Source organism: Carassius gibelio, chromosome B5 (assembly GCF_023724105.1).
Source record: "Carassius gibelio isolate Cgi1373 ecotype wild population from Czech Republic chromosome B5, carGib1.2-hapl.c, whole genome shotgun sequence".
Classification (NCBI taxonomy): domain Eukaryota; kingdom Metazoa; phylum Chordata; class Actinopteri; order Cypriniformes; family Cyprinidae; genus Carassius; species Carassius gibelio.
In genome coordinates this window covers 17,222,677-17,244,649 of record NC_068400.1, presented here as the reverse complement: position 1 = coordinate 17,244,649, position 21,973 = coordinate 17,222,677, and the positions used below count along the sequence as shown (strand labels likewise).

The following is a 21,973-nucleotide window of genomic DNA, read 5'->3' as shown; positions in this document are numbered from 1 at the left end:
CAGCTGTGTTATTTAATGAGCTAACATGAACTAAGACTTGTATTTTTTGACAAAGATTAATAACTTCTTTGGCAAATGTAGCTATTGCTCATTGTTTAGCTGTGCACTTATTGAATGAGCACTATGCGATGTCTGAACTGATTAGACTATATTTTATGTATTGCACTGTATTATATGTAAAATCATTTTCTATTTTTAAACTGTCTTAAATTAATTTTAAGTCAATTTTTTAATTATTTTCATTTTCAAGTTCTTAAATTGCTTTTTTATTTTTGTGATTATTTTTCTTCGTGACTTTTTTTTTTACTTTCTTTTATGTAAAGCACTTTGAATTGCCATTGTGTACGAAATGTGCTTTATAAATAAACTTGCCTTGCCTTGCCTTGAATGTTAATGCATTAACTAAGGTTAACTAGTGAGGTCTTATTGTAAAGTGATACCTATTGGTTTTTATTCTTCTTTTGCATTTTAATGTGTAAAACATTTAACTTTTATATATTTTTCTGTATTGCTTTATTGTTTTAAATGTTTAGTTATTTTTGTTATAAGAAAAAAAGTTATTTAACCTGTTATACTGTATTATACTTTTTTTAAACAAAATTTCAATACCGTGATAATACGGTATACCGTGATAAAAGCATTATCAATTAACCGCAACAGGAAAATTTGATACCGGCATATCCCTAGTAATGTCATAATTATAAAGTTTTGACAATTTACACATGTAACCGTTGCATACGGCTATGAATCAATAAGTGTTTAATGATAAGAACTATAAGAACTAAAAACACATTTTCATGTGCAATTTTTGTTGGTTTGTTATTATTATTTTTTTACGCTTTATGTATATGTGTATGTATGTGTATATGTGTGTGTGTGTGTGTGTGTGTGTGTGTGTTAATATCCCCTTTTCACAATAGGCAAGAACTTTACCACTATACCAAGTTCTATTCAGTTAAATGTAACCAGAGTGTTGCAATATGCATTGACAAGTGTAATAATCAGTTTCCATTGAGGTAAATGCTTCAAGCTTTGAAAAGTGTGTGAAAGTGTGTTAAACAGAATGGAACAAACATTTAGGGAGCAATAAGGTGTAAGAATTGAACATTAAAGGCATCTATTCCCTTTAAACATTAACATTAAAGAAAACATTTTCTTTGCTTTTTGCCATCTGAAAATTAATTCACATGTGCATACACATTTATAGATAACACAACCCCCATAACCGTCCCATAATTACTCAGATTAAGGCTCAGTTTAAACAAAAATATTACTTGATTATCTTCAGCAGTCTTTGGGTGATTTATGAAGATATGTATCTAGTATGTATTGCATATGACTCCAAATGCTCTCTCATGCTCTCTCTCTAGGTAACAATCTTTATATACTCAGATCTGATGTTGGTGACCAGAGAGGATGAACTGGGACGATGTAATGTCCTGCAGAACCCATTGTACCTTAGACAGCTGCAGCTGAGGGATGGTGAGTGACAACTACACACATATTTATGCAAATGCACAAATATTTACCACATTTACTCTTCAGGTGTTTGTCCCACAGTGTCAACAGTGAAAGTAAAAAAAAAATAAAACAAAAATAAAAAATTAAGGTAAACCTGCCCTAAATAAGATCATTTTTATTAAAATGATCTGAAATTCTATTATTAATCAAGTACATACAAAAATCCTTGATTGACTTGTTCTTGTGTTTACGTCATGTTGGTAAACACAGAGGAATGTACAGATACAGTGTTGTGTGTGATTACTGAAGAGTGGTCATAGCTTATTGCTGCAATAAATAGTGGTGCTGTGCAGAATTCATCTACCGCATGTGGATCTCAACAGTGATTCCTGGAGTCCCCCTTAACACACTTGATTCTGGTCATCTGATTATTAATGGAGACTGAATATGTAAAACTTGCAGTATTGTAGGGGGGCTCCAGTTGAGAACTGCTTATCATTTAACATGGACAGTTCAAAATGGCACCCCTCAATTGCCTTGTCATTATCAAAAAACAAACAAAAAATTGTACAAAACATTTCAAGACATTCTGTAATCAAAAAGAGAAAGTAACAGAGCCATATGTGGTGATGTTCAGGAAAGAGGTGTTCTGACTTTTACCAATGGACAGATCCCCAGGTTGAGCGTCACTATAAAACACAAGCACTTCCTGTCCCTCACCAATCCTCAAACAAAGACGGTGGAAGGTGACACACATAAGTGCATTTACTGTGAACAGGAACTGAACAATATTTTCAGAGGACCAAGATAAACATTTTATTTATTTATTTTTTAATTAAAAAAAGATATGTTATTTTGTCATAAAATGTTATATATATATATATATCTCTAAAGTATTATTAGGAACACCTGTTCAATTTCTCATTAATAAAATTATCTAATCAACCAATCACATGACAGTTGCTTCAATGCATTTAAGGGTGTGGTCCTGGTCAAGACAATCTCCTGAACTCCAAACTGAATGTCAGAATGAGAAAGAAAGGTGATTTAAGCAATTTTGAGCGTGACTTGGTTGTTGGTGCCAGACGGGCTGGTCTGAGTATTTCACAATCTGCTCATTTACTAGGATTTTCACACACAACCATTCTAGGGTTTACAAAGAATGGTGTGAAAAGGGAAAAACATCCAGTATGCGGCAGTCCTGTGGGCGAAAATGCCTTGTTGATGCTAAAGGTCAGAGGAGAATGGGCCGACTGATTCAAGCAGATAGAAGAGCAACTTTGATTGAAATAACCACTCCTTACAACGAGGTATGCAGCAAAGCACAGCCTTGAGGTGGATGGGCTACAACAGCAGAAGACCCCACCGGGTATCACTCATCTCCACTACAAATAGAAAAAAGAGGCTACAATTTGCACGAGCTCACCAAAATTGGACAGTTGAAGACCGGAAAAATGTTGCCTGGTCTGATGAGTCTTGATTTCTGTTGAGACATTCAGATGGTAGAGTCAGAATTTGGCTTAAACAGAATGAGAACATGGATCCATCATGCCTTGTTACCACTGTGCAGGCTGGTGGTGCTGGTGTAGTGGTGTGGGGGATGTTTTCTTGGCACACTTTAGGCCCCTTAGTGCCAATTGGGCATCGTTTAAATGCCACAGCCTACCTGAGCATTTTTTCTGACCATGTCCATCCCTTTATGACCACCATGTACCCATCCTCTGATGCCTACTTCCAGCAGAATAATGCACCATGTCAAAAAGCTTGAATCATTTCATATTGGTTTCTTGAACATGACAATGAGTTCACTGTACTAAAATGGCCCCCACAGGGGGAAGCCATTTTGTTGCAACTACAACCATTTCTGAGGAACTACATTTTTTTCACGTTTTATTAATACCATTACATTTTATTAGCTTTTTTATTTTGTGAAACCTTTGCTATATATATGGAATAACCATTAAAGCAATAAGCCCCGTGAAGCCATGGTTTACAGTGAATTTATAACAGCTAAGGGGCCGAGATCGGAAAAGGCTACATAAGGAATAAATCTGCTGTGCTGCTGCAGCTACTCTGGTGGAGCAAATACAGAGACTTGCTACTGCCAATACATCCACAACACCACTTCCATAGCATACACCATCACCCTGTAGCACATCTATACAGGTGGAGTTGGGGAAGGTGGAGGGTTTCTGAAGTGCAGTGCTACTTTTACAGCAAACACTGCCAGGAAATTGAATGTTGAGCAGCGAATGTCATATGTTACAGATACAGGGGAGAACCAATGTCATATTGAGATCTATAGGACTGCCAGAGGTGGACAGAGTACACAGCTTCATTACAAACCTCTGCTAGAGTTCTAATGGATTTTTTGCACCCACATTTGAACCCGACTGTGTTAAACACACCGCATACTCAAGAACAAGCTTACATTAATGTGTAATATCAGAAAAGAAAATTCTGCTAACAATTGTGTGTACATGTGAGTTTCTCCGTTTTTTTCATCAATCAAATCAATTAACCTAAATCGGCAAATAAGGCAATACTGCATAGCAATGTTCTCACACACCTCTGAACCTGACCTTATACACGCAGCATAGAAGAGAAAATAATAATGATAAAAGAAAATCAGCTAATCAGCTGTGTTTAGGTCAGTGTACAAAGAAGGAAAAATAAAATTCAGCTCATTTGAGTGACAGTATTAAGTCCCTTTCTCTCACATTGACATACAGACAAAGGCAGGAGAAAATACTTTCAGCTGAATGACACCATTCTCACACACACACACTCTGTGTGTGTACAAATGTCATGGAGTCTTTGGCGGAAAGCTGAATGTCACTGCTGATAGGCTGTTCCATTCAGTGGCGCCTGCACAATCCAATCACGTTTGAGAGAGAAACAACAAATTAAGGGTTTCCAAGATTTTTAAATTTTTTCGCATTTCTGTGAATAAGCACAATTATTTTTATCGGATAGGCATTTCGTCCACATGGATGAACGGCTGAACGATTGTCTTTTTATTAACTAACACAGATTAATAAATGTATTGTTCCATGTTCATTTGTGTACCACGCGCAAGGTTTATGAGCATAGTCCATGTCTTCTTCTCCGTTTTAAGTGTATCTCTGTGGCAGAATTACACCGCCACATGCTGGTCTGGCATGCATACTACATCGTTTTGTGGTGTCATGTGGACAAGGATATTTCTTGAGACAAGGGAAAAAAAAGATTGGATTGGGGTAAGCTCCGTCTCCGTGTGGACGGGGCCGAAGAAGTAATGGGTAATTATGGTTATGGATAGAAATGTAGCAGAGTAAAGAGTACAATATTTGCCACTCAAATGTACTTGAGTAAAGTCATGAGTACTCCCCAAAGATTATACTTGACTAAAGTACAGATCCCTCAAAATTGTACTTCAGTATTGTACTCAAGTAAATGTACACCGTTACTGTCCGGCTCTGGCTACTGCAGCATCTGCCAGAACTTTGCATTTGTCTTTCAAAGTGTTGTTTTATTTATATAGTGCTTTTAACAATACAGATTGCCAAATCAACTGTACAGCATTGATTAGGAAAATGCAAAATGACAATAGTGAATACTAATTTATCAGTTAATCAATGAATTCAGTGATGTCATCATCTAGGTCAGTTCAGTTTAAATAGTATCTATGCAATCAAGTCAATGATATCGCTGGAAATGTCCCCAACTAAGCAAGCAAGAGGCGACATTGGCAAGGAACCAAATCTCTGTCGGTGACAGAATGGAGGAAAAACCTTGGGAGAAACCAGGATCAGTCGAGGAGTCAGTTCTCATCTGACCAGATGAAACCAGCAGTTTAATTCCAGACTGCAGCAAAGTCACATTGTGACTAAGCTGGTTCCTGTGGTCTTGTCCCGGTGGCCTTCTGAGACAAGGTATTTACAGGGAATCTTGGGGCTGTAGAGGTCCTCTCTAGGTGTTGATCCACCATCTGGGCTGGATACGTACTGGATCTGGGTGACTGTAGTGACCATCTGATCTGGATACAGACTGGATCTGGTGGCTACGGTGACCTCGGAATGAGAGAGAAACAGACTATAAGAGTATTAGCGTAGATGCCATTCTTCTAATGATGTAGCAAGTACATTATGGGAAGTATTCCTGGTTCTGGTTGACCTAATTAATGCAGCCTAAAAATCGGATTTGAATATTAGAAATGTGTTAGTGTGTTATGTGTAATCCAGGTTAAAGAGATGAGTCTTTAATCTAGATTTAAACTGACAGAGAGTCTCTGCTTCATGAACAATGTTAGGTAGGTTATTCCAGAGTTTGGGCACTAAATAGCTAAATAGTTGTTTTTGATATTCTAGGTACTATCAAATTGCCAGAGTAGCTGTAGCTGTGGTTTGGGTGCTATCTTGTACCAGTACCAAGGTGGGAAGAAAGGGGTAATAGCCTACGCTAGTCAGATGCAATGATCGGATTTAAGTCTTAAACTCGAGCTCTTAGCCTTAACCTTTTCAGTGGTGAGTTTAAAACATTCTAGCGTTCCCCCCAGAGTTCTTTTTCAAGGCAACCATTATTTTAGAACGTTCCTCTTACTGTTTCCATGGCAACGCGTCAGGCTTGTCACGTGACACACCACGTCTACATTAACACTATATGACAGATGGATCACTTTCATTTTGTTTTTCTTTTTTTAAATTAAAAATATTCACAAACTTGCATAACATGTCATGGACAATCTGTATTCCGATTCAGAAATATGTGTAAATGAGTGTGTTTTGTTGTTTAAAAACCTTTCTAAATGATCTTGATCGTGATCTGTAATGTGGGAAGGGTTCCCTCCATGTTTGTTTGTGCTGCAGTTCAGAGAGTCCTGTCAGTCAGATTTACAGCAGGTGAATTCATCAATGTGACGGTGGGGTGAAGGAAGGACTGGAAACAATAGCGAGTTAGAGGATGGCACAGGAACTGCGGGGAATAGAGCCGAAGGTAAGTATTTGTGGCTGAGTGGAAGTGTGTAGAGTGGATGAGGTTCCGGCAAAACATGAACATCCAAACGCAGACAACACTGAAGCCAACAAACAGGGGAAGTGACATTAAACAACGATCTCACAAACACAAGACGTGAGACAAGCCATTATATATGGAATGAGTAATGAGTGACAGCTGTTGCTGATGACAATTAACGGAGACGCCCACAAACTAATCAGTACAGACGCGAAACACACAGACTTCACCACAAAGTGCAAACACCCAGAGATCACGGTTTACCAACTGTGACAGTACCCCCCCCCCCCCCAAGAACTCTTCTTGGAGTTCCCAGAAGGGCTTACCTGCTGATTGTATTCATCAATAAGGGAGTGATCCAATATGTCCCTAGCAGGTAACCAACTCCTCTCCTCTGGACCTTAACCTTCTCAGTCCACCAGGTACTGGAATCCTCGTCCCCTCTGCCTCGAGTCCAGAATACGCTTAACCGAATAAGTCGGTTCCCCATCTACGAGACGCGGCGGCGGGGGAACCGGAGTAGGCAGATTAATACGTGCATAAAACACGGGTTTAATTTTGGACACATGAAAGGCGGGGTGTATCCTCCTGTACGCTGGAGGTAGTTTGAGGCGGACTGTCACCGGACTAATGATCTTGGTGATAGTAAACGGGCCAATAAATTTAGGAGCTAATTTATTAGAAACGGAACGCAAAGGAATGTTACTGGTAGAAAGCCACAACTTTTTACCCACGGCGTAAACGGGAGGCTTTGTCCGGTGGCGATCGGCCTTGGCCTTAGTGCACTCCCTTACCTGGAGCAGAGTCTCGCGGGCTCTGGTCCAGGTGCGGTGGCAACTCTGGACAAAAGCGTGAGTGGAGGGGACTGCGACTTCAGATTCCAGACTGGGAAAGACTGGTGGCTGGTAACCTAAACTGCACTGAAACGGAGAAAGGCCTGACACTGGCAATGAATTGTGGGTGTACTCCACCATAGAGAGTTGTTGACTCCAGGAAGAAGGATTCTTGGAGACCAAACATTGCAATGTCCTCTCTAAATCTTGGTTGGCTCGCTCAGATTGTCCGTTACTTTGGGGATGATAACCCGAAGACAAGCTAACTGATGCTCCTAGCAATTTACAAAACTCTTTCCAAAATTTGGATATGAATTGAGATCCCCTGTCAGAAACCACGTCACCGGGAGGCCATGAAGCCGAAAGATGTGATCTAGGACAGTGACCGCTGTCTCCTTGGCTGTAGGTAATTTGGGCAAGGGAATGAAATGTGCCGCCTTCGAGAACCGGTTCACTACGGTCAAAACGACCGTCATGCCATTGGAGGGCGGAAGGGCGGTAACAAAATCTAGTGCGATGTGGGACCAGGGTCTCGAAGGGACAGACAGCGGTTGAAGAAGCCCATCAGGAGGCCGGTTAGATAATAATAATAATAATAATAATAATAAGTTTATTTTATATGGCGCCTTTCTCAGACCCAAGGTCGCTTTACATAGAAATAGAATAACAAACATAATAACAGAATAAACAGATTAACATTACATAGGAAACATAAGAATTAGTGATACAAACAGTAATACAACAAAACATACAGTAAATGGATTATAAATTGTATGAGGAGAAGTGATCATTAAACAGAAATGTCTTTAGATGCGTTTTGAAGAAAGGAAGAGATGAACAGTTACGAAGAGGTTGTGGGAGGGAGTTCCAGAGTTTTGGGGCCAGGGCACTGAAAGACCTACCACCCACGGTGGAAAGTCTAGTGCGGGGAATAACAAGAAGGTTTTGGTCGGAGGATCGGAGTGAACGGGAGGGGGTGTATGTAATCAGGAGGTCACAGATGTATGGAGGAGCGAGGTTATGGAGAGCTTTGAAGGTGAGTAGTAGTACTTTGTATTTAATCCGGGACGGGACTGGTAGCCAGTGGAGTTGATGGAGAAAGGGGGTGATGTGAGCAGATCGTTTTGTATGTGTAAGGAGCCTGGCTGCCGAGTTTTGAATGTATTGCAATCTTTGAAGGGATTTGTTGGGTAGACCAAGGAAAAGTGAGTTACAATAATCTAAGCGGGACATGATGAAGGAGTTAACCAAAGTCTCTGCATCACTAATAGAAAGGAAAGGTCGGAGGCGGGCAATGTTACGGAGGTGAAAGAAGGCAGTTTTAGTGAGTGATTTGATATGATGATCAAAACTGAGAGTGGAGTCGAATGTAATGCCAAGGTTTTTGACAACCGGGGTGGGGTGAACGGGTGAATCATCAATATTAAGAGTAAAAGTGTACGGTTTGGAGAGCATGCTTTTGGGGCCAATCAGCAGAATTTCAGTTTTATCCGTGTTGAGTTTGAGAAAATTGTTTTCCATCCATGTTTTTAAGTCAGAAAGGCAGTCAGTGAGCGAGTGTGTGTGGGGGGGGGGGGGGGGGTCAGAGAAGGAAGTAGTGGTAAGATAGAGTTGAATGTCATCAGCATAGCAGTGGAAATTTAGACCGTGGCTGCGAATAATCTGACCAAGAGGGAGAATGTATATGAGAAAGAGGAGTGGCCCGAGAACCGAACCCTGAGGGACACCAATAGTGACTGGGGACATAGAAGACTTATGTGAGCCAAGTGCGACAAACTGCTTTCTGTTGGTGAGGTAAGATTGAAACCAACTTAGGGCTGTGCCTGAAACACCAATGGTAGACAGACGGGAGATTAAGACATTGTGATTTATTGTATCAAAAGCAGCACTAAGATTGAGAAGGATGAGAATGTTGAGTGAGCCAGAGTCCACAGACAGAAGGAGGTCGTTAACTATGCATAATAGGGCAGTCTCTGTACTGTGACACGGGCGGAAGCCAGATTGAAAAGGCTCGTACAGGTTGTGATGGTGTAGAAAAGTGTGTAGTTGTAAGGCCACCACTTTTTCTAATACCTTAGCCAGAAAGGGGAGGTTGGAGATTGGACGGTAGTTAGACAGTGATGTAGGGTCAGAATTAGGTTTTTTGAGAATGGGTGTGATTACAGCAATTTTGAGTGCAGCAGGCAGATCACCAGAGTTGAGACAGGCGTTTACAATCAGTGTAATGGATTCAGTTAAAGATATGACACAGGCCTTGAGTAAAGAGGTGGGGACAGGATCGAGCTGACATGAGGAAGAGTTAGACTTAATAATGATGTCAGTGATAGTGGTAGAGTCAATAGCAGTAAACTGGGAGAGCTGTGGGCCCATGGGAGGAGGAGTAGATTGAGAGCTAACGTGGGTGTTAAAAGTGTTGTAAATTTGGGTAATTTTGTCTTCAAAGAATTCTAAGAAGGCATGGCACTGTTCAGGGGTCTTAGGACAGGCAATGAGAGGGGGTTTGAGAAGTTTGTCTACAGTCCTAAATAAGGTTTTTGGCCTGGACATGGAGGAGGTGATGAGTGATGAGTAGTAGTTTGAGCGGGCAGCGTTAAGGGCATCTCTATATGTCTGGGTATGTTCAGTATAGAGCAAAGAGTGAATTGTAAGGCCAGTTTTTTTATATAGCCATTCAAGACGGCGGCCAGCGGCCTTTAGTTGCCTGAGCTCAGGGGTAAACCAGGGACATCTACGGTTTGCTGGTACAAGCCTAGACCTGACAGGGGCTAAACTATCAAGCAGGTTGTTCAGGGAGTCATTGTACATATCAACCAGGTTATCTGGGGATGAGTTCTCGTCCAGCTCAGATAACGGTGAGGCCTGTATAGAGGCAGCAAGCATGCTACGGTCAATTGATCTGGTATTACGACCTGTTGACTTACCACTGGCGCAAACTGAGCGAGCCAAAACAAAATCGTGGACGTCACGAGCCATACGTGGCCACCAGAATCGTTGTTTAACCAACCCATTAGTTCTACTTATCCCTAGGTGACAAGCTACATTAGAACAATAACCCAACTGGACAACCTCGGACCTTAACTCCTCCGGCACAAATAAACGGTTCGGTGGACAAGCGGACGGAGGCGTTACCCCTTGTAAGGCCGTCCTGACCTTTGACTTGACTTCCCATACGAGTGCTGAGACCACTAATTTCTCAGGTAAAATACACTCGGGAGTCACCGGGTGGGCGGAGGGATCAAAAAGACGTGATAAAGAATCGGGTTTGACATTTTTGGAACCCGGGCGGTACGATAAAGTAAACTCAAAGTGACTGAAAAAAAAGTGCCCACCGAGCCTGCCTGGAATTGAGTCTTTTGGCAGTTCTAAGTATCTAAATTCTTATGATTGGTCCAAACAATTAAAAAGGTACCCCTGAGCCTTCAAGCCAGTGACGCCACTCCTCTAACACTAATTTGATGGCCAACAACTCCCTATTGCCAATGTCATAATTACTTTCAGCAGGAGATAATCGATGGGAAAAAAAACGCGCAATGATGTACCTTATCGTCCGAAACAGCACGTTGGGACAACACTGCTCCTACCCCCACCTCTGACGCATCGACCTCCACCATGAACTGCCATGTGGGATCAGGGGCCACAAGGGTGGGAGCTGAAACGAAGCGGCTTTTGAGGTTAGTGAACACAGCCTCAGCTGCGTCCGACCACCTGAACGGAGTGCTGGGAGAGGTCAAGGCTGTCAGAGGTGAGGCTAGGTGGCTGAAATTGTGAATAAAACGCCGATAGAAATTTGCGAACCCCAGAAACCGCTGTAGGGCCTTATGGGAATCTGGAGATGGCCAATCTATCACAGCCTTAATCTTGTCAGGGTCCATACGTATTCCCTCGGACGAGATGATATACCCTAGGAAGGGAATAGACTGTGCATGGAATATGCATTTCTCCGCCTTGACAAAAAGCCCATTCTCAAGTAACCTCTGGAGCACTCGTCTGACGTGTTGAACGTGTTCCTGGAGAGATGAAGAAAAAATCAGTATGTCATCCAGGTAAACATATATAAACTGATCTACCATATCTCTCAACACGTCATTAACGAGTGCTTGGAAAACCCCTGGCGAGTTGGAGAGCCTGAACGGCATCACCAAGTAGTCAAAGTGCCCTCTGGGGGTATTAAAGGCAGTTTTCCTTTCATCCCCCTTCCTGATGCGGACCAAATTATCAGCATTACGTAAATCCAGTTTTGTGAATACAGATGCTACCTGCAACCTCTCGAAAACTGAATACATGAGTGGTAATGGATAGGTGTTCTTTATCGTGATGTTGTTCAGCTCTCGGTAATCAATGCAAGGTCGCAGAGAACCATCCTTCTTACCCACAAAAAAGAATCCCGCCCCTGCTGGAGAAGAGGAAGGACGGATGAACCCAGATGCTAAGGAATCAGAAATTTATTTCTCCATGGCCTCCCTCTCAGGAATAGAAAGAGAGTATAACTTGCCTTTAGGCGGAGACTTACCTGGCACTAAATCTATGGCACAGTCGTAGGGACGATGCGGAAGAAGAGAAGCAGCATGGGACTTACTGAACACTACCTTCAGGTCCAGATACTCTGCAGGCACGTTTGGCAATACCATGTTTTCCTTCTGAAAGACAGAAACAGGGACAACAGGACAAGCAGAAACCAGACAAGACTCATGACAACTTTCACTCCACAATGTGACTGTGTTGGAACCCCACTCCACTCGTGGATTATGTTTAGTTAACCAGGGGTGACCTAACACAATGGGAGCAACAGGGGAGTCCATGAGAAAAAAGGATATGGTTTCGCGATGATTGCCAGAAGTGAGCAGTGTGATGGGTTCTGTGTGGTGTGTGACGTGAGGCAGTTCCTGGCCGTTGAGTGCGGTGACATGGATGGAGAGAGACACAGGTAGGACAGGAATGTTCAGGTGATGTGCAAGGGAAGAATCCATGAAATTACCCTCGGCTCCAGAGTCCAGAAGGGCATGACATTCATGAGAGTGATTCTTCCACCGCAGTTTCACCGGAAGGAGGGTCGATGATGTTGTTGAGGACTTCCCAGCGGAGATCCCACCCAATAGTAGCCTCAAGTTTACTACCGGGCTGGCTCTTTTAACCGGGCATGAGAAGATGTTGTGTTCCGAGCCTCCACAGTATAAACATAGTCCTTGGGATCTCCGCCGTTCCCTCTCCCTCCGGGACAGCCGAGCTCTACCCACCAGCATGGGCTCGTGGTCATCGACGCGACCGGCCACGATCTTTCGACTCCAGCGCCCCCTAGCTGGAGAGATTGTATGGTGCGTTGGACTAGGCTGGCGACCCAGGCAGTTAATCCGTGCATCAACTCGTAAGGCCAACTCGATTAATCTGTTAGGTGTGGGGGGCAGCTCGAGGAGGTAGATCTCCTTTTGAACACGGTCGGATAACCCATGCAGGAATCGATCCCACTGCGCGGCCTCGTTCCACTGGCACGCGGCCGCCAGGGTCCGGAATTTGATGGAGTAGTCCGTTACAGATGACGTGCCTTGACGAAGGTCTGAGAACTGGTGAGTGGCCTCCCTGCCGGCCGCGGCTCGATCGAACACCCTCCTCATCTCCTCTGAGAGGGCGGGGAACGAGGCACAACATGGATGTTGATTCTCCCACACCGCCGTCCCCCATAGGGCAGCCTTGCCCAACAGTAACGTGAGCGAAAATGCCACTTTGGATTCCTCAGTGGCGAAGGTGCGGGGCTGCAAAGCTAAATGCATAGAACATTTATTCAAGAAAGTTCTGCAAAAGGCTGGCTCACCGTAGTAGCTTTCAGGCGCCGGAAGTCGCGGCTCTGGCCGGAAGTGATCCTGGGGGGTCTCCCGGGGGACGGGCTGCGCAGGCGGGTGTGATGGGGGCAGTGGGAGAGGTGAGCTGATGGATCTGCTGGGTGAGCTTGGACACATGTGCCACCAGCGCTAGGACAGCGCGTCCGGTGTTCGAGATACTCTCCTGCTGCTGATCCATTTGTTCCACACTGTGGTGCATAAAGTCCGTGAGAGTGTTGGTGCTCGCTGCTTCCATATTGGTGAGATCGTTCTGTGACGGTGGGGTGAAGGAAGGACTGGAAACAATAGCGAGTTAGACGATTTAAAGAAAATAAATAAACAAACAGGAAAAAGACAATGATGCTGGGAAGACGACAATCCAAGATGGTGGTGAGGTGGTGAGGAATCCAGATGATGACGGTGAGAAGGCAGCAGGAGAGGATGGCACAGGAACTGCGGGGAATAGAGCCGAAGGTAAGTATTTGTGGCTGAGTGGAAGTGAGTAGAGTGGATGAGGTTCCGGGAAAACACGAACATCCAAACGCAGACGACACTGAAGCCAACAAACAGGGGAAGCGACATTAAACAATGATCTCACAAACACAAGACATGAGACAAGCCAATATATATGGAATGTGTAATGAGTGACAGCTGTTGCTGATGACAATTAACGGAGATGCCCACAAACTAATCAGTACAGACGCGAAACACACAGACTTCACCAAAAAGTGCAAACACCCAGAGATCACGGTTTAACAACCGTGACAATCAATCTCTCCCGAAATACAAGTAATAAGTGGCTGGCGAACTTTGTGAAGAATAGAGTGAACTTTATAGTTACTTACACTATGTGTATCTGATATGAATAAAAAACATCTGCAAATTAAATTCCATAGACATATGCGTGTATTTTTCAAACTCTAAATGTATTGTTTTTCTAGTATTTATGTGCATTTAAATGTCTGAAACCTAAAATATGCATTATGTTGTTAATAACACTACATATTTGTGATAATATAACAAGAGCAGTGCACATCTGTTTCTGGCTCAGTGCCAGCCAACACACGAAACTACAGTTTGAATTTGGCAGTAATGTGATGTCACAGAACATTCTAAATCCCATATGTGGGACCATACTCCCAGGGGCATGGAAATAAAAATCCCATATGTGGGACTATACCACTCAAAAGGTTAAAGTGGGGTGTAGTAGACAAATGTAGAGGTTTATCTGCTGGGATCTTGGTTCACGGAAGATAGAAGAAAGGGAAGAGGTGACCGAAGACGCCAAGTATGATTATTGTGTGGCCATCTTTAATGATGTACATGGGGGTACCACTGTAGAGCCAGACCTCGCTAGACCTCAGCTAGACCAGTTCTAGGGAATCTAATTGAAAATGAAGGTAGCCCAGATTCTGATCTCAGGAACACTCCAACATTATCTGCGTATACTGGGGAGCAGCTTTCAGGATGCCTACTCTTCCTAAGCCTTTTAAAGCAGTTTTGGTGTGGTCAGAAGAAGCCCTCTGCTTGGGAGAGATGAGGGCTGCCTCGGCAGGTGAAGTATTTACTCAAGCAATTAGATAAGTTCAATGAAGACAGAGGACTAACCTTCTTCTTCACCTTCTTTGGTGATTGTCAACAACTGTTACTTCTGTTTTGCTTATGTGAACCAGTGCTGCAGTGTGTACATAACCAAATGGGGCACCAAGGAAATTCAATCGTGCCTTGCTTGACCGGTTACGCTCATGGATTTTGTTTACATTTATATTTGGACATTTTATTTTGGATGCAAACTCCTTGTTGTAAAATTGTGTTTCTTTTATTGTTTTCCTCAGTATATATTTTATTTCTTGATCTTGCCCACAAGTGGAAACCATATGTGGTCATAAATAAAGAACCCCATTTTTTTTATAGATGTCTGATGACATTTGATTTACTCCAGTAGTAAGCACATTACCACGGCTACATGTGCACCTTAAGTCAAGCTTAGTTAAGATATTTGCTCCCCTCAGGATCTTAAAGAATACAGGAATCAAATTGAATGATGTTGTTGTCAAGGAAGAGTCATTCAGTGTATGGTCTCAGCCCATCTTCTTTCTGCTGGAGTGCCTTCTGCATATGAGATATATTCCTCCATGTCCTTTTTTTCTGGCAAAGAAGCAGGCAGAAGACAGACATGCAGTTAGGATGTTGTTACAAGGCTATTTGTGGATTTAAAACATTGCGGAAGGTTGAGTACTTAGGAGAGATAGAGATCTTGTGATCAACAGCGAATCTGTTAATGGAAGTGATGAAGACGTAGAAAAGGTAGACAAAACTGAAGAAGGATGACAAAGCTGAGAAAGAACGAGAGAAAGACGCAAACCGAAACGTCAATCTTTCCAGAAGCCCAGGACAGAATGAGAGCATGTTGAACTAGCCAAGCCCTCAAGGATGAGGAGTAGATGGAATTTTGTACAAAGCCCACAAATCTGCAAGAATCTGTGTTTAGTTTAGGTACCAGTGCATGATCCACATTCTTCACAATGACAATCATATGGCTAAACTTTTTTTTATAAAATATATATATTTTTTTATATTTTGACTAACCCCACAATCAATGTTTTTATTTTATTTTATATCTCTTTTGTTTTAACATGGGTCTTATGTTTTCTTCCTTAGGTTTGGGAAGGTAGAGGAAAGGATGTTATAATAAAAACAACTCTGCTGAAACAGAGTATATATCAATAATGTGGTCATAAAATACTTTGACACAGCGAACTCTGAAATGGGCAGAGAGCAAATGCTGACATCTGCTGTTGAATTTAGATATTTATTTTAAACGTTAAGAGTCACACCCTTAAACCTTTTATGTTTATCAAAAAAAAAAAAAGAAAAGAAAAGAAAAAATTATTATGATATGCAATGGAGGAATACAATAATTTGGAATAAATAATTTTTAGAAAATGGATTCTTTACAACATGCATTTCCAAAAGTACCCCCTGAGATTTTAAGCTAAATTCAACAAACATTTTCCATTTTCATAATTCTAGTGATGTCAGTTTCCTTTAAAAAAAAAAAAAGAAAACTATCTATCTATCTATCTATATATATATATATATATATATATATATATATATATATATATATATATATATATATATATATATATACATATACATATATATATATATATATCTTAGATCGTTTCTCTGTCTTTACTCAGGTGGCTTAACAAGAGTATAGCTGTGAAGTTAATGGGGATAGCACTGCTCAGATTGTTTCCTCTTTGAACAGTTTTATGAGAAGAGAATGACTTCATGCTGAGATCCTAAAACAACTAGTACAAATGCATCCTGTGGTCAGTAAAATGTCACTTTCTTTTTCTGTCTTGAATAGGGTGAGGGTTGGGTAGTAAATATCATCACTGGCATGTAAAAGCCATTACGTAAATGTCTTAACTAATTTAGTGAGATCTGTGCATGTGCATGAGTGTGGGACAGGATGACAGTCACAGCACAGCTAGGGAAAGAACCTGCAGGTGTCTCACACAAAGAGGACTGTACAACTGTCTCCTCTGATCAGTCCCTCTGTTAATTGTTTGAATAATGAAATCAGATTGGTTATATAAAAAGATTGGAATAATACATGTTTGAAAGTCAATATCGACCCAAATGGTTTACAGATCATTATTTATGTATAGCTGAAATGAGTTTTAAAAAGTTGCAGTATAGTTTAGCAATAGCAATTTTAAATAATTGCAAGATGCAGTCTTCTGTGAAAATATAAGTTATGGTGAGTTAGTTGGAGAGAACATAATTATGAAATAGTGTATTGGGAATAGAGAAGCACAGATTAGAGTCTTGTCAAAATTACACAGCTCTTACTGTAAATAATAATAACAATGATATAAAATAGAATGAAAATTACACATCTATGATCTCTCATTTAATCACTAAAAAACACTAGAGAGGAGCACATATACTGTTAATTATTTATGTTTGTTTGAAAAAGTCTTTCATGAAGTAAAACCTTTATGGAAACTATCAAGTTTTTATGAAACAAATGAAAAATGTCTATTTAAGTGCTTATTATTTCTGGAAATAAATAGCAGTTGAATATAATAGTTTGGGCTCTATTTTCCTTGTTAATGTTAATCTTTAATATAGTAGTAAATGTACAAAATAAGAGGGTTCACTTTAAAGTTTACAGCATTAGTTAAGATAAGCTTACATGTTGGTCTACCTGAAATATTTACAAATTAATCAATATTAAATCAGCTGAACTGCACGTACACTAAGGTTCCAAATTCAGTAGTTTACTGAAGGGGTAATCTAAAAATGTAATACAGAGGCAGGCAAAGGTAATACACGATAAACTGTCCAACAAACAGAGTAAAGGCTGAGGCAAACAGAGTAATCCGGAAAACGTCTCCGGTTACTATCGTAACCTCGGTTCCCTGAGAGGCGGGAACGAGACATTACGTCAGCTAAGACGTATATGGGAACTCTTCCCTTCTCCACTTTCACTGAAATCTTATTGGCTAACGCCAGCTGGGGACAGCTGGCCAATTGACGCGAAGCATGCAAATACTGGCGGGTAAGCGTGCAGTATAAAATGCATGGGCGCGAAAATTACGTCAGAATCACGACTGAACGCTAGCACAGCTGATCAAACAGCGACCACGGCGGCTAACGTAATGTCTCGTTCCCGCCTCTCAGGGAACCGAGGTTACGATAGTAACCGGAGACGTTCCCTCTCGAGGCGGTAACTCAACATTACGTCAGCTAAGACGTATATGGGAACTGTATAAAATCCCGCCGTGAGAGCAGTGAAGATAAGCCCTGAACGGAGTCAATCACCCTCACACAAGCAGTACAGTTCTAGCCAATGGCCGTGTCGCTAAGAGTAATTGCATCTGATAGGCGGAACTAGGCCAATGAGACATCTGCTCCGACCCTAACAAAATATGCATAACTTCAAGCAATATATCGAAATCTGCACTAACCAGGGCAGACACAAAGCAATAAGCACTCAAGCATGAGAGTTAAACAGAGTCGACGGCGTTTGCGGTGACTGCTGCATAAACAATTTAAACCATAACACAGAGTTAGCAGCCATGGTAACTACTGTATAGCTGGTTAAAACAGCTTTAATGAATAAAACTTAACTCACCGAAAAACATGTGACGCTACAGAGGGTACATCCAGCTTGTAAAACCTGGCGATTGTGTTCTGGGAAGACCAGCCAGCAGCAAAACATAAATACTGGACAGACATACCTCTAGACCAGGCCCATCAGGAAGCATTTATATTGACCTCGCAGAATGAGCTCTGATGTTGAGGGGGTGATCCTTCCCCTGGCATTTGATAGCGTCCACGATCCAGTGAGAAAGTCTCTGTTTAGAAACAGCACGTCCCTTATTACATCCACCAAGCACACGAACAGCTGGTCCGACTGACGAAAGGCGGCCGAGCAATTCATATACATCCGTAAAACCCTAACAGGGTCCCGGCGCTCTGAGCATCAGCGTCGCACGAGGCTGACGGCTCAACAGATAAGGCGGGCAGGGAAACAAAACGGTGTATTACGTGACTTCGAAACGAAACCCGGTCTCGGCCGGAGAGTGACATTACAGTCGCCAGGCCCGAAACCAATGCAATATAGTTCACCAAACACTCACGAAATTCTCCAAGGCACTTCGCTGAGGCGAGAGCAAGAAGGCAGTCTTCAGGGAAGCTCCTTAACCGCAATCGAAGCTAATGGCTCGAACGGTAATAAGAGATAGAGCCCTCAAAACTAGAGCGAAATCCCATGGCGGCACGGAGGGCGGCCATGAAGTACACAATCTACTTGCTCCCCTGAGAAAACTGAATACCAGAGCGTGCTTACCGATCGTTTACCCGTAACCGGGGAACGAAAGCGGCAATAGCGGTCACATACACCTTCAGCGTGGATGGTTTCAAACTCCCGCTATCCAACTGTGCTGTAGAAAGCGCAAAACATCCGACACGGAACAGGTCCCCGGGTCAATATAAATGTTCTCGCACCATTTTGTGAAATCTCACCACTTCTGCGCGTAGCAGATGCTCGCGTCTCAGTAAGTGTGTTTAGCACTCGTCAGTGCAGAGTGTCCCGCTCATTAGGGTCCCCGCAGCGGCCACACATGAAGGTTCCACAGCTCGGGGCTGGGGTGCTATATTGTGCCATTCGCCTGAGACAGCAGGTCCTGCTTGAGGGGGATTCGCCATGGGGGAGCCCTCAGTAACTCTCTCAGGTCCGCGAACCAGGGCTGATTCGGCCAGTTCGGGGCCACGAGTATAACTGATGCTTTCTCCTCCCTGATTTTGCACAACACAGGCGGAATCTTCACAGGAGGGAATGTGTAAGCCTGGCTTCCGGCCAGCGCGATGTCAGAGCATCTCCCAGCAGGGGGGAGTGAGATAGCAAACGTGTTCTCGCTCGTGGCAAACAATCCACTTCCTCCCTCCCAAATCATTAGATCTGATCTTGGGTGAAGCCAACATCTCCTTAAGGAATCCCGTTCCTCAAAAGCATGCTCACTCCACGGTTCAAAGTACCGGGGATGTGCGACGCTCCTATGGAGATTAAGTGTCGGTCCGCCCACAACAGGAAACTCGCTGCCTGTTTGAATAGAGCTCTGGAGCGCACGCCGCCCTGGCGATTTATGTACGAGACCACAGACGTGTTGTCGGTTTGAATCAGTACATGTTTCCGCTCCAATTTCGACCGAAAGGCTTGCAGGGATATTAGGACACCGCTTCCATTATTCCAAACGGTTTTGTGTCACCTTCTCTGTGACTCCGACCACAGGCCCAGACGCACTGCTCCCCGGCCTAGATCGCGTTCGCAGAGAAAAGAACTCCTGGGCTGAACATATCCGGGCTGTTCCACGGTCTCAGAGTGCTGACGCAACTGTGAATGACCGTAAGTGCTTGTGGACCGAAGACCACGCCCTCGGCGGAACTCGAGTTACAGCCAAAACTGTAGCAGACCCAGATGGCACACTGAAGAAGCCGCCGCCATCAGTCCCAGAAGCCTCTGAAATTCCCTCAGTGCAAACGACCTGCCCAGTCAGAAACAGCGCAGAGTCGATGAAATGCTCTAGAGAGAGATGGGCTCGCATCGCCATCGAGTCCAAACATATTCCCAGATATGTTACAGTCCGACTCGTAAAAACACGCTCTTCTGCATATTCACACGCAGTCCCAGCGTATCCAAACGGCGAAGCATTGTTTCCACGTGACTGATAGCACATCTCTTGAGTGGGCTAAAATCAGCCAATCGTCCAGCTAATTCAACATGCGCATTCCGCTCGATCTGAGGGGAAATTTCGCTCTATCGCTCTCTCTCGAGCAGACTGAGAACTTCCTGTCGCAGAACAGGACGGTTTTGGGGCAAAGTCAGTGACGGGACCACGCCATTGAAGCGGGGAGGTCTGCGTTTGAATTGGAGAGAATATCCGTCGTGAATTATTCCCAGTATCCACGGTGAAACGCCCGGGATAGCCCTCTTACCGTCCATGAGAGGACACGGCGGACGCGTTACGTCTACAGCCACTGATGGCTTATTTTAATTAGGGCCCCGCCCCCGCGAGGCTGGAAGCACTGGCGGGAGGGCGGGCGCGTCGCGAAATGGTGTGACACTCTTGCGCCATCATGAGGCCATTATAATCATGGACTGTGGCTCTGCGCTGTTTGAGACAGGGCGAGTGACACAACGTTGGGTGCAAGAATTTGTATATATGCTTCTTTAGTACAATTTTTACTCACAAAAACATCATTTAAACACATATATCAATCGTCACCCATAGTGATGTGGGGGACATGATGCATGTGTCTTTGTGGTGTTGGCACTCTCGCTCCTTCGCGAGGCCATTATAATAATAGGTTGTGGCTCTGCACTGTTCTGAGACAGGGCGAGTGACACAGAGATGAGTGTAAGAGGAAGTAAAGCTCTTTAGTTGATTGTAACATGCTTTTATTGTGGAACTCACACAAACAGCATTCAAACAGACATAGCAATCGTCGCCCGAAGAAACATGGGGGACATGATGCATCTGAACATTAAGGGTGACACCGTGTTCATGTGGTGTTGGCACTCTCGCGAGGCCAGTATAATCATGGGTTGTGGCTCTGCACTGTTCTGAGACAGGGCGAGTGACACAGTGATGAGTGTAAGAGGCAGTAAAGTTCTTTCGCTGATTGTATACCTGTTTTTATTGTGGAACTCACACAAACAGCATTCAAACAGACATAGCAATCGTCGCCCGAAGAAACATGGGGGACATGATGCATTTGAACATTGAGGGTGACACCGTGTTTATGTGGTGTTGGCAATCGCGAGGCCAGTAATCATGGGTTGTGGCTCTGCACTGATCTGAGACAGGGCGAGTGACACAGAGATGAGTGTAAGAGGAAGTAAAGCTCTTTAGTTGATTGTAACATGCTTTTATTGTGGAACTCACACAAACAGCATTCAAACAGACATAGCAATCGTCGCCCGAAGAAACATGGGGGACATGATGCATCTGAACATTGAGGGTGACACCGTGTTTATGTGGTGTTGGCACTCTCGCGAGGCCAGTATAATCATGGGTTGTGGCTCTGCACTGATCTGAGACAGGGCGAGTGACACAAAGATGAGTGTAAGAGGCAGTAAAGCTCTTTCGCTGATTGTATGCCTGCTTTATTGTGGAACTCACACAAACAGCATTCAAACAGACATAGCAATCGTCGCCCGAAGGAAATGGGGGACATGATGCATATGAACATGGCGCTTGGGGGCGGGGCCTCCCGCTCACTCACTCTTTCACCGTCAGGGAGACGGCTCGTATGGCGCGCTGGGTCTCTCGCGGCGCGAGGTCCTCAACT

The 21,973-nt window shown here is 43.3% G+C and overlaps 1 protein-coding gene across 2 annotated transcripts in view; it reads left to right on the top strand.

Annotated features, from left to right (window-relative positions):
• Positions 1 to 21,973, top strand: part of rgs3a (regulator of G protein signaling 3a) — a 181,509-nt gene that overhangs the window by 40,034 nt on the left and 119,502 nt on the right. For both annotated transcript variants that reach the window (XM_052556605.1, XM_052556606.1), the window contains exon 9: positions 1,371 to 1,482. In XM_052556605.1, coding sequence (XP_052412565.1) covers positions 1,371 to 1,482 — 112 coding nt within the window. The remainder of the gene's footprint in view (positions 1 to 1,370; positions 1,483 to 21,973) is intronic.